Source organism: Oreochromis niloticus, linkage group LG3, assembly GCF_001858045.2.
Source record: "Oreochromis niloticus isolate F11D_XX linkage group LG3, O_niloticus_UMD_NMBU, whole genome shotgun sequence".
NCBI classification, from domain to species: domain Eukaryota; kingdom Metazoa; phylum Chordata; class Actinopteri; order Cichliformes; family Cichlidae; genus Oreochromis; species Oreochromis niloticus.
The window spans coordinates 11,494,150-11,507,024 of NC_031967.2; the positions used below are offsets into that span (position 1 = coordinate 11,494,150).

At 42.5% G+C, this 12,875-nt stretch overlaps 1 protein-coding gene across 12 annotated transcripts in view; it reads left to right on the top strand.

Annotated features, from left to right (window-relative positions):
* col25a1 (collagen type XXV alpha 1 chain) overlaps positions 1-12,875 on the top strand; it is a 153,568-nt gene that overhangs the window by 87,599 nt on the left and 53,094 nt on the right. For all 12 annotated transcript variants that reach the window (XM_025905482.1, XM_025905483.1, XM_025905481.1 and 9 more), the window contains one exon: positions 1,065-1,072. In XM_025905482.1, coding sequence (XP_025761267.1) covers positions 1,065-1,072 — 8 coding nt within the window. The remainder of the gene's footprint in view (positions 1-1,064; positions 1,073-12,875) is intronic.

Sequence of the window (12,875 nt, forward strand, 5' to 3'; positions counted from 1 at the left end):
GGTATCCGACACGCGGAAAGGTTGAACGTTTGTGGATGAAAATGAGTGGAAGTCCCGGTGTGAGAACGGAAAGCGAAACCGAGCCTTGGTGACTTTTACTGTGCATTATAAAAGAAATGACACGCTACAGTGTCAGTTAATAGTGCTTTTTGATTTTACTCTGGCCGTCAAGAAGCTGTAACAGTTGTAGACCCTAAAACCTTTAAGGTGCCCGCTATGTTCTTTAAAGGAAATTGTACCTTTTCTTTTCTTAAATCACACTTTTTCCTTTGATTTCTCATAATAGCTGAAAAACTTGTTCCAACTGGGACATGTCAAAAAAAAACAACAACAACATAGTGGAGCAGGTTTATTAAAAACTAAGTGGTCCACTGTAACTCAACGATCCATAAAACAACGAGCAGTGAGGCTCAAACACGCGGCTCCTTAAAATCCCCAGCTGTAGGAGCAATTTGCAGTGGTCATGAAGAAGAAGCGTTCAAGGACATAGGACTTGTAAGGAGGAGAGAAAAAAAAATTCAGTGTTAAAGCAGCTGGGTACCTTTTTAATAAGAACCTGAAGACCTAAAATGATTTGCAGGGTTCTGGGGAGCCCTGAAGTGCGCTGGCACCAAGTCCTTTGAGCAGCAGTAATTGGGGAAAAGACGAGTGTCACCTCACAAAGAAAAAAAAGAAGTGTGGGTATTTCTTTAACAAGCACACAACCCCTTGTAGCAGTGAAATCGGAGCCACTCGCTAATGTAAAATGCGATCACCAGGCCTGGTGACTGTTGTTGGCCCAAACGCGGTATGGTAAATAGCTGAGAGCCTTTTGTTCTCTGCTGTAAGGTAGAAAGATTACTGAAAGAGGCCGTCTTTCTCCCATTTTTAATCGTCAGTGAACGCATCGCGGCAAAGATGAAATGTGAAAACGGTCCTATCCAAAAAAATAATTCTCAGCTAGAGGCTGATTTCTGTTCTTAGTAATTCCGGATAAGTGGTTCCAGTGGAATATTGATGATCTGTGTCTGTTTGATCGCTGATTGAAAACATACTAACCAAAGATTTTTCCTCTCTCTTTTCAGGACCTCCTGTAAGTATGCCTGCTTCACATCGTTTGTGATGACCCCGTGAAGGTAAAAGCAGAGCAAAAGAGATGCACAGAGGTGCAGACAGCATGTTGCTGTGTAAGGTATAAGATTACAGGGGAAAAGGCACATGCAGGGGCACGCGACAAGAGCAGGTTGGGATGGTATCTGTGCTGCAAAGAGCAATTTGTGTACAAGAAAAAGAAATGGAAGCAAGAAGAAGAAGGAAATGTTTGATATTTTAGGAAATAAAGAGCCAGGTAAGGTTTATACTTCAGGCTCTCAGGAAATAATCCTGCACATAATCCTCCTTAAAACAATTACACTGGGTTTAAACGCTGATATTAGGCATTGATTAAAGAAACGAGATGTAACGTGTTAATTAGGGAGTTCTGAAGGATGGAGGCGTCACTCTGTTCGCTCCCAGTCTTTCCCCTAACACAAGCTAAACATCTATGCAGATTTAGCTTATGGACATAACTGTGCTATATCATTTCATAATGTACCTTTGATAAGTTGCCTAAGTGCTATTTCTGAAATGCACTTTAAGAAGAAAGTAACTTTTTTTAAATGTTTTTTTTGCTATTTATATAAAAGATAACAAATCAAACTTGCTGGCAGAAATTTCAGCAGCTGTCTCGCTGACTTATTAAAATAAACTCTTTATCACTGGCTTACCCCTATGAGGCACCCTCGTCCCCGTCATCTGCGCAGCCTGCTTTATAAAATTCTCGCTACCAGCATCTGTCCCTGCCAGCGCCCTGAACCCGAAGAGATTATCTCACCTCATTACACCGCCGGGCGATCGCAGATTCGCTCGTCTTTCAGATGGAAAACCTCAGAGTTTCCCTAAAGATGAAGAGAGAAGCATACATACATACATAATCGACGGAGCTTGTGACAGTTTGCAGCAAAAGCAGGTCAAGTGGGTACTCTGTGTGTGTCTGTGCGTGTGTGTGTGCACATGTGCGTGAGCTCTGTTAAAAATTTTTATATTCCAGAAGGCTGGTGTGATTGAATAGGTATAATAGTGTGTGCCGACTGAGCTGTAAAAACTGTAAGTTAATCCTCCGAGCCTTCTCAGACGCTCGCTCCTGGGGTTCTGGGACATAAGTAAATGCAGGTGGTCTTACTTCTCAGCACCTCGCGCCAGGCCTTAGATCTGACAAATAAAATCATACTGTGATGTGTCGCAACAGTTGATCGGAGTCCAAGAAGCGTCGCTGAAATGTTTGTGCAGTAGGAGAAGTTGGATTTGCCAATAGATGTATGGGATGCTGCTTTATTTAGGCCTTCATTAGGATGGTTCTTTGAGTGAGACAGTAAATCTGCTGTGCATGAGTACCTGACAGTGTTCCAGCTGTGGCCAACAGGTCACCTTCTGATGAAGTCATTTATAGGTAGCACAGCGTGCTCTAAATGTTTGGTAGGGGTCCAGCTTTTATGGCTCCGAGGTAAAAAAAAAATGCAGTGATCTCGCAATGACTCACCCAGTGCTCACCAAATCTGTTTCTGAAATAAAAAAAGCCCATTCTGGTGTCAGTGATCTCATATGGGTCTTTTTTTTTAATTTGGTATGCCCAACCGGGGCATGGCAGGGGACGCATCGGCATGAATATTCAGCAGTTCCAGCTATAACTCTGGGAACACTGCGTAAATTGTACACAGACCTCGGAGCCAAACAAACCGACCGCTGCAGAAGTCATTACAGATCTATGTGACTTAATCGTTACTAAGCTACCGATGAACGCACGGGGACCTGTGGTTTGCAGAGACAGAAAGAGAATAGGTCTCCTCAATCAAAAGTCATCAGGGAAGATCTTCTTTGGCGGCTCCTGATTGCCTTCAGATATGGAAAAGCGATTTTCTTTGTTTTGATTTCCTCGTCTTTTTCCAGAGCCCGTGCGCATTCATCAGCTTTCACGTCGCAGACTCAATTGTCCAGCGACGTGCTGCTGGAGATCTCCTGTTATTCTCCAGACAGATTGGAAAAATCTTCAAATGAGACACCTTACAGATGATTTTCAACTGAGAGTACTTACACGAGGAGCGATTTGCCCGTCCTTGCCACCGAAACCCAAAAAAATGTTTCTTTTTCGGTTACCGCACATAAATATTCTCTGGGGTGGCAGCGAGGGGGTGGGGGTTCTGCGAATTGACAGCTGAGGCGAAGTTATCATGTCTTTCCTACTCGGTTTTTTATCTTTTCTCATCTTTCTGTGCCTCTGAAAAAGGCGCTTCGTGTCAAAACATCAACCCCGAGCGCTCGCCACTCCGTGTGCACACCATTTAGTGCCAATCAAGCATAAAACACCATCCCTGAGGCTGCAGTCAAGTACCCACTAACACCCTCCACTGTGTGTATCTGTGTGTGCATGAGTGTTTTTTTTCTCAGCACAAACTGAATGCCATACTAAATTAAAATTATACAGTCAGAGAGAGAAAGTAGCATGCTTTGAAATCTGGTCAGAAAGACGAGGGGAAATATTTGAAAGCGATACAAAAACTGGGAACATCAAACCAACTTCAGCTCATTTAAGCGTGTCTGTGTACCACACTGGAATCCCCGGCCAAGCAGCGCTACAGTGCAGCAACGAGCCCTCGTGTTAGCCATGAGGTAAATAAATCTGGTTGTGTCTGTATTTGACAAGCGGTTTCCACCTCCCCGCTTCATCTGCGCGCAGATTCCAGCGCTGCAGGTTGGAGCTGATCTGTCACAATCTATGAATTATGCAGTCGCGGAGCAGGGATTAGAGGCGATGTTGGGGTGAAGCAGAGGAGTCCGGGCGCCCTCAACTCTTCATCCTTCATCTGATATGCACCGCGGCTCCACACCTGTTAATAAAACATCTTCCAGCTGGAGTTTGATCACTTCTGCCCTGCAGAGGAGGAGGTTGTGGAGGAAGCCTTGCATACTCACAAGTCGTGCTCATTTACACTTCTTGCTGCGTTGTGGGGTTCTGTAAGTTTAAAACTAAGCGTCCATTGACAGCCGTAGCATCACAGGAGAGGCCGGGAGCGCAGACAACACACAGGCTTTGGCAGGGAAGAGAGTCCCGCCGAGAGCTGAAAGTGGATCTATCTGACATGACAGCGTTTACTTGGACTCATAAGGGCAGCGGTGCTTGAACAAGCCTACTGGCACTGGATGTGACAACATTGAGGGTTTGACCTTTTCGACGTTAGTCCTCTGCTCACGCTGTGCCCATCAGCGGCGCTCGTTTGTCAGTAAATGACGACGTGCAGCTCTCGGGCCAACCGAGTCGCGTACTTTGGCTCGCTGAGCAAGCCGAACACTCACAGGGATGACTGGATGTCGCAACGGTAGCGCTGAAGGAGCGCCGAATGAATGTTAAGCTCGCAGTTTTAGAGAGAGAGAGAAAAAAGCTTGACAGCTTTGTGATTGAAAGGAATTTTCCTCCTGCTCACAACATCAAATGATGAGAAATGTAAAAGCAGCCAGTGTGCGGTTCTGATCGAATCAGCAGAAGAAGCGAAAGAAACACTTTTCCAAGTGGAGCCTTGTCCGTTCCTCAACATTTCATGTCCGCAACAAGAATTTTGTGGGTCAGAAATTTGCTTATGTATTGCACATGGAAAACTTTGGCCTGCACGTTTGGCTTTTCATGCTGACAATTTGTGTTAAAGCTGTTTAAATGCCTCCCTCCTCGGGAATGATGAGACCCTGCGGGAGGGAGGATCTCCTCCGTGTATAATTTGATACCACTTAAACAACGCGCACACACATACGTAAATATATAACCAGTCGCACTATCAGCTTCCTCAGTTCACAGAGTCCCTGCTCCCACAAGAACATCCAAACACATAACAACAAGCATACACACACACACATAACACATTAAAGTCATCTTATGCCGGCTAATTGTGATACACTGTGGATATGGGAACCAGATGCCATTCCCAAGTCAGTTTTCCAGTGTGGTTTTCCTATCCCTGCCTAACCTCTGCGTCCAGATTCCCCCGACGAGCACCAGCCACTTGTGGTCGTTCGTCCCTGCCCATTTTGCTCTGATTACTCACATCTCTGTCCTCCATTAGCTTCCCGCCTTGAAGAAAACTTCCCCTGGGGCCCATGCTCGTATGATTGAAGGTTCCCATGCAGAACTAGCAGATGGAGGTGTACATGTTTTCACTGGATGTCCTTCTGTCTGTTGGAGCTTTATGCACAATCGAACCAGAGTGTGCTGCAGATTCTAACACCAGCGTTTCAGTATAATTGCAATGTCAAAAGGGAACTTTTGCAGTGCGGAGAGCAAATGCTGAGAGTAGCAATGCTGCATTAGTTTCTTTCCAATCTGCAAAAGAACTCATAGATTTGGAGTAAACTGACTGGTGCTTATAAAGCGCTTTTCTACTTCGCTCAAGCACTCAAAGCGCCTCATACGACATGCCTCATTCACACAAGCACTTTTTTCTACATCTAAGTGCTTTCTATCTGACATTCACACTCCAATGGGCGCATCAAGAACAACTTAGGGTTCAGTGTCTTGCACAAGGATACTTTGAATGACCTGCTCAACCTTTAAAGCTATAGCCACCCCAGAAGTAAAAGATAAATTAGGAATCTAAAGTATAGCAATTTTATCCCAACAACTAAGGAAGAACGTTGAATTTTTGCTTGAAGTCAGTCGGATTAAACTTGATTCCGACTTTTCGGTTTCAGTCCAGGTTCAGCCCTTTCGAACGCTTCACTGTGGCCCTCCTCCCACTCACCCCTCCTCACCTGCCCCCTCTTCATCATTCCCCCATCAACACTTGGTGCCCGGAGGATAGCTTCTTAACTTCCTGTGTACACATGTTTATTGATATTGTGCGGCTGTGTGAAAGGAGCGCGCGCCTGTAAAGAAGAGGTTGTAAAAGCGGTAGTTGTTTGCCTGTGCTCTCGGAGATGCCAGTGCTCCAGGGTGAGATGATTGGATCCATGTGGCCGGTAGTTCAGGCTACAGCAACTGCTGCCAGCCCAGTTGGCCCCGCTTCCACAAAAAGAGGATATTAGCTCCGTTTGATGGATTGATTTTTCTGAACCTCGACAAGTTTAACAGGTCACCGCGATGAAAACTAATACAACAGAGTCCAGACAGAGGTTGCACGCACATCTCTGACTTTTTGCATCTCGTCGGATTATGCGGATTGTCTCGCAAGATTGTACAAGCAGCTCGCGGCCAAAACCCACGAGAATCGTTTTGCTCGTGTCTACAACAGCGAAAGCTGTGGACGCGAGCCAGCCCCTCGCCTCGTGCTGCTTTCATCCATCATGTTTTGACTAAATTATATTAGAAGAGGAATGTGAAGAATGGATATTCGGTGTCCTGACTTCTATGTAAGACAGCTCAAAATGAGCCTGACAGAAAAGATGTACTTTTCAGTTTGTGTGCTGCTGCGGCTTGAGCATGGATATTCATAGCGAATGACAGGTTAAACTGCTTACTTACTGATTGCAGGGAAATGAAAAAAGAAATACGTGAAGAATAACAACAAAATTGCATGATTTGTGTATTTAAATCTGTCACTGCATTCCAGATCAGGCCAAGATTTATAAACACCAAAATTAGAGCTATAAAAGGGGACTATTATAGAAACAATGCAAATGAAAGCTTCCGTATTATCATCACATTAAAATAAATAATTCCTTTGACATGAAAATGGAGCTAAAGAAATCAAATTGACTTATGAATAAATTAAGAGGTCAGCTAATGAGTGTGTAAGTGACACAGGGTCAAAATGTATCAGAACCAGAACACAGAGCACTAACTGGCGCTCTTCCATTAAGGTCAGTGCCCTATTTACTGGTTTTAAGGAACCAGCAGACGGGTCGTCCTTCGCTTTCTCCACCAAGTTTCATGAAAACTGGCTCGACAGGCCTAAGCCGCAGTCGAACAGATGAAAAGCTTTTTGGAGGGAAGTTGCGCAATCTGTTCACTTCTTAGTAATCACCATTGCAGGAGGCGCATATGAAATATACCTCAGTGCCAGAACTGTTTTATTGAACATCATTTACTCTTTCCATCTAATATGAAGTGAAGTCAGTTACATTGTCAGATTTAAATGACAGTGTTCTCCATGTTGCTTGTGGGTTTGGCCTCGGTTCACTTTGCCTTTTTATATTTCCCTGCAGACCTTTCCATATTTCTCTCCCACACTTTTTTTAAAGGTGGCAGGGCTTTCCTCGTGCAGGCCTTTGCAGGAGAGAGTGGTCTTGGTTTGGCTTCGAATGAGAAGCTAGACATGTGTCTGGACAGGAAAAAAAAAAGAAGCTTAATCCTGATCCAGTGGTCCACCATAAACTTGACAATATCATACATACAGGATGTTCTGTTACAAATCATCTCAAGATGGAAATTTGACATAAGTTTGCCCAGCACTGAGCAGCAGATGATGTGAGGCTTACCGTCAGTATGATATGTGTCATTTTCAATAAGTGGATAAGAGCTTCTGCTTTGGGGTGGCTGCATTCATCAGCTCACATATAAAGGACATGTTTAGTGTTTTGGAAGGCCCGCGTGGGGAGTAATCTTGATCGCGGAAGAGATTTTTATGGGAAATAAAATCACACAAATATGGGGAAAAAAACCCCAAAAAGTGAATACGGCATAAACAGATGCGGAGGAAAAAAGTAATGCTTTTAGGTGACAAAGAGAAAAGTCTTTCATTGAAGTAAATACACAGATAAAAATTGACTCTGTTTTCTGAATTAAGGATCTTAAAATCCCCAAAGAGCTGTTTCTTCTTCTTGAAAGTTTGATTTTATGAGCAATAATGAAACCTCCTCTAAAACTCTTTGTGAGATACTGTGTTTGAGTAATGTACAATTCAGTGTTTTCTGCTGGATATTGCATTATTTCTCCAGGGTTATTTGGCTTCAGGATATAAAATGATGCATTCAGGCTGGTTTTATAGTGACGTATCCAAAGTATCTGTATCTCTCTCACTGTTGCAAAGCTTAACCAAAGAAAAACTGCATTAAACTGAGCAGGAGGTCATTACTGCTCATGAAATGAAGCTCTTTTAAGATTTTCATCCAAAAATCCATTTTCTTCCTCTTATCCAGTTCAGTGTCGCAGGGCAGCTGGAGCCTATCCCGACGGTCAAAGGTCAGGCTTTACACCAGTGTTTGGGTTGTTACTCAAGGAAAGCAATTGTATTACATTAATACTACACAATACTAATTAATAATGGAGCACATTACTTTATTATTCACAGGAGAAAGTGATTTGTTACTGTACTGGTTACATTACTTTCTTGTTATTCCGTAAAATGATTTGAAGCGCATTTTCTCATAATCACCAGTCAACAAGATAAACCTATACCTACAGTCCCTTACACCTATCATAATGAGGACACACGTACGATCTTTCTTTTGGTATTTACATATGAGCTTTCAGAGTGATCTCCACGGTGGTTCTACTTCAAAAACATGAACAGGTAGAAAAGGAGGCTACAAGTCTGACAAATCATCGCTACTTTGGTTACCTGTTGAAGTTCAGGCTCTGGCTGCTGGGCTGGGGTTAGCATCCACTCAGCTAATGGCGCTCTGGGTTTTTGGCTAGCTTAGCATTAGCATGCTATCTGTGCATATGCTTGCAGCAAACCCAGTGCAGTTACTTTTGTCCTGGATGCACTTTTATCCTTTTGTGCAACAAAAATAGGGTTAATGTCCATATTTCCTTTGTAGACCACCCTGACATTTTCCTCCTACTGCACGTGAACTAAAATTAGCTGACTGTAGCAGAAAAAAAACATGTTCAACGTTATTTTCTTTGAATTCACATGGCATGTCGATAATTGAAGAACCGTTGTAACTCAAGTAACATCATGATTGTAACTGTAATGTAATAACTGAATTTAGTACAACAAAGCATTACATCACTGTGTCACTGAAAAATGTAATGTGATTACAGTAAGCTGTTACCTTGTAACGCGTTACACGTAAATCAGCCACAGACAACCATTCACACCTGTGGCCAATTTGCCATCACCAATTAACCTAACACACTTAACCTTGGACTGTGGAAGGAAGATGGAGAGAATCCCCACACAGATCCTAATTAGCAAGCATCAAACACTGGTAGGGCTTTACTGAAAAAAAGCTTTTAATTCAGCGTCAACATGCATGCATCTTACATTTTTGATCTATACAAAATCAAAGTGAAGAAAACGCAAACAACGTGAAGTGTATTTCAGTGAACTGCTCCTCTGCCAAACCTAATTAGTTTGTTATTTTAAGCTATGCATGCATTCATTTAAGAAGTAAGTGCAATCTAGAAGGTGTGCAAAGCACTGTAGAAAGTAGTAGTAATTGTGTTCAGCAGAGGAACTTGCTAATGAACAGTCATGACCTAAGGAGCACCTGCTTATGAAACAGAGCCAGAGCAGAAGCAGTGAAAAAGATGTGAAAAGCATACACAGGTGCTGATTAGAAAGCTTCCTCGGGGCAGACTGAAACCACAAAGCTGCAGAGACGGTTTGACAAAGACACACGCGGCAGTTCCACTGTAGTACAGTTTGCTCCTTTGGAAAAAGTCTTTGCAAGAGAGCTGTTTTAATAGTCTCTATAAAAGACCCTTGCTGCACTCGCTTAAACCTTCTGGAAAAGCTCCAGCACGTGTTGTCTCTCCAAGTGATGTGCAAATGATGAAGCGTATAATGAGCAGGTGCACACCATGTAGCCAAATCATTTCCACATGCTTTATGTCCAGATGGAAGAGTGAAATTACTGTTTGGTGAGATATGGGTGTGCCAAAAGTACCGTTCCACTTCAGCAGAAAAAAGACAAAAAGTCTACCATAAAAAGCTACTGAGTGCAGTTGCCAAGTTGTATTTGACTGATGTGTTTAGGAGTGTTGATTATCAAAAAAGACACTTACAAGCATTTAACCTCCTAAGACCCGAACTCTTCCATGGCATGCATTTTTAATTTCTCTTTGATATTTGGGTATATTGGGACCTGATGAATGTAAAAACAAAGAATTACCAGATTTTTTTTTTTTTACCTCATTTTTGTTTTTAAGAAAAATGAGAGCCACATATGAGGATATTCATTTAAAATTTCGATAGAACAGTTGCAGTATAATGTCCTCGTAAGTGGATATCAGGCCCTTGTAGAGCAAAATTTAAATAACCCTAAATAACCCAAAATGTGATGTCCACATGTGTGAACGCCAGGTCCTAGGAGGTTAAACTCAGTTATAATATCTCATCAGATGCTTGATCTGCCAGGTGTCTTTTGGTGTATGGATGCTAGCTCCCAAGAGATAGCTAGCCTGTTTTAGAAGCCTACATAATTAGGTTGGAGTTGCAGGTTTATCAGCATTGACACTGGGGTTTGCATCCCATTGGGATCTTATGTTGTTGACTTGTTTTTACTTGGTTTATTTTTGAATAGCTATTTTTACCCTCACTTAATGAAACCACGCCCCCCAGATAGCTGACCCTCCCCAAGCCTCGTTCTGCAGGGGGGTTGGTTCCTGTTAAAAGGACCTTTTTCCTTCCCACTTTCACCAAGTGCTTGCTTATAGGGGGGTCTTCTGATTATTGTGGTTTCTCTCTAATATTGTATTGTCCTTACAATATAAAGTGCCTGTGGTGATTTGGCGCAATGAAATTGAACTAAAATTAATTTAAAATACCTTTGATAAGATGTGGAGAATGATCTGGTTTTGGGTTAAAATATGCGCCTTCATAATGTTATAACTTCAATAATGATGTAACAATAAAGAATATTTATTTACACCCCAGGATGACACCAACTGGCCCAACCAACACCTCCAGCTACATTGTCCTTATTTATTCCCAGTTATCAGAGCTCAACATGGGCTTGATGAAGTTTCATTATGTTGCTCCACATTCTGGATTTATTGTGTTGCTACATCATATAATGCTGCAATTTCCCTTCGTTTACACATAATGTGGCGCACAGCAATTCAGCCTGGTAATTATCTGCGCCAACTGCATGTGTTAGTGCCAAGCATCATACGTTAAACAGGCTTTTGTGAAATGATGCAGTGCTTATATTTATATTTCTTTTTCTTCCAGCCATTTGTGTTTGTAGTAATGTCAATAGCCTCCTATTATCCAAAGGCAATTTCCTCAAACAAAAAAAGAAAAAACAAAGTTTCACCAATTTCCTTTAGCTGCCTTCCTTTTTGAGGAGAACATTGGAAACTTATTTAGCCCCTCTGGAATGCCTCAGCATCATTATAAATGTAAAAGTCACATTTGATTCCAATATGCTGCCTCTTTATTCCTCCCCAGGGAGCTGCAGGCGGAAACATTGTTTTCCTAATATTCCCATTTTGTATTTACAAGTGTGTTGTGCCTCTTTGTACGGCTGGTCAAGGAACAGCAGGAGCACGTCCTCAGATGTTTGTGTCTGGATTACGGCCTGCGCTGAGGCTTGAGGAAGCCTCGTATTTAAATAAATGGGATGATGCACCGCACAAGCTTGATGTGCAGGTTCGCAACCCCCAAAACCAAGGCAAATTAGCCCCTGTGCAGATCCAGTTGGGACTGCACGGACTACTATACATAACTAAAAAGTTATGGACAGTTAAATAAGCATCAAAAATAATATCCAAAGGCAGCGAGCAGGGAGAAACCTGGCTACAGCTCTCTTACCTCTCAGCAGTGTGGCAGAAATTGGCTGAGGAAAACTGCTGAATTACCTCTGGAGCATTTCAGTTTTAGACTCTGCTAATGTGTGCCAGCGCAGTAGAAGCCCAAGCCTGCTATTCTGGGTCACTGGTCCATAGACTGAAAGGAACAGCATCCAAACACAGGTTTTATACTAATATCATCAATCTATGGATTAGTGTCAGCATATTTGTGTATTTGGAAACAAACAGCGTTAGAGCAGGATTAACCTGGAATGGTAACCACTACAGATTTTTGTGCTTAATGCTAAAACTACAAGTTGTTCCTTTTACCTGAGGACCATTTTGTGGTTTTTAAAGATTCTGATCTGTTCTCATATTCACATTTTATTTATGGCCAGTGAAAGCAAATAGGATTTCTTTTGTAAGTGAAATGCAGATTAATACTGGCACAGCAGTTTCTCCAGGAGCTCAGGAACATTGTTGCTAAGCGGGTGGTCAGTTAGTTGATGATCTAATACTTGATGATCGAATGCCTGACCTCCCAAGAAAAAACCCAACATACCGGGCTTCAGCATTCAACTTGAATTAAAAAAGAAGAAGAAGCCGTTTTTAACACGTCCTCATTAAGCTCAGCATGTGGATGCACACCTCATTGTCAGATCCTCTCCTTAACCCCACGATCTTTTACAGAGCCCACCCAGGAGGTGCTGCCTGCCGACTGACGGATGCTGGAAGCTGCCTCACCAAAAAAAAGATGTAGTCCTCCCTTTCAGGGCACATTTTTTTACAACGTGCCTGCCAATACTTGGTTGGAGATTGCTGGATTTGATCCTCTAAGTAAACATGGACTTGATTTGGGCCTGTTTTAGGTTTTAATTGTATGTTTGCATAAGCCCTGCTGTCTACAGTGCACTGTTTCCCAGTCTGTGACAGCGGATTTTAATCAAATCGTGAAAGATGTCAGAAAGTACACAAAGTCAGTTTATTAATCTTTCAGTTGTGTCTCACTTCTTGACGTTCGAGCCTCGCTTAGCGGCTCTGTTTGTTTTTTAACGTGATTGGTCACCCCGGTTTTAAATAGTTTTGTTATATTTCCAGACAACATCATGATTGTCTTCACAATTACAAGTGACTTGGAACATAGTTTCTTCGTTTTTTTATGCTGTAATAGTTTGAACAATCTGTTTTTTTTCTC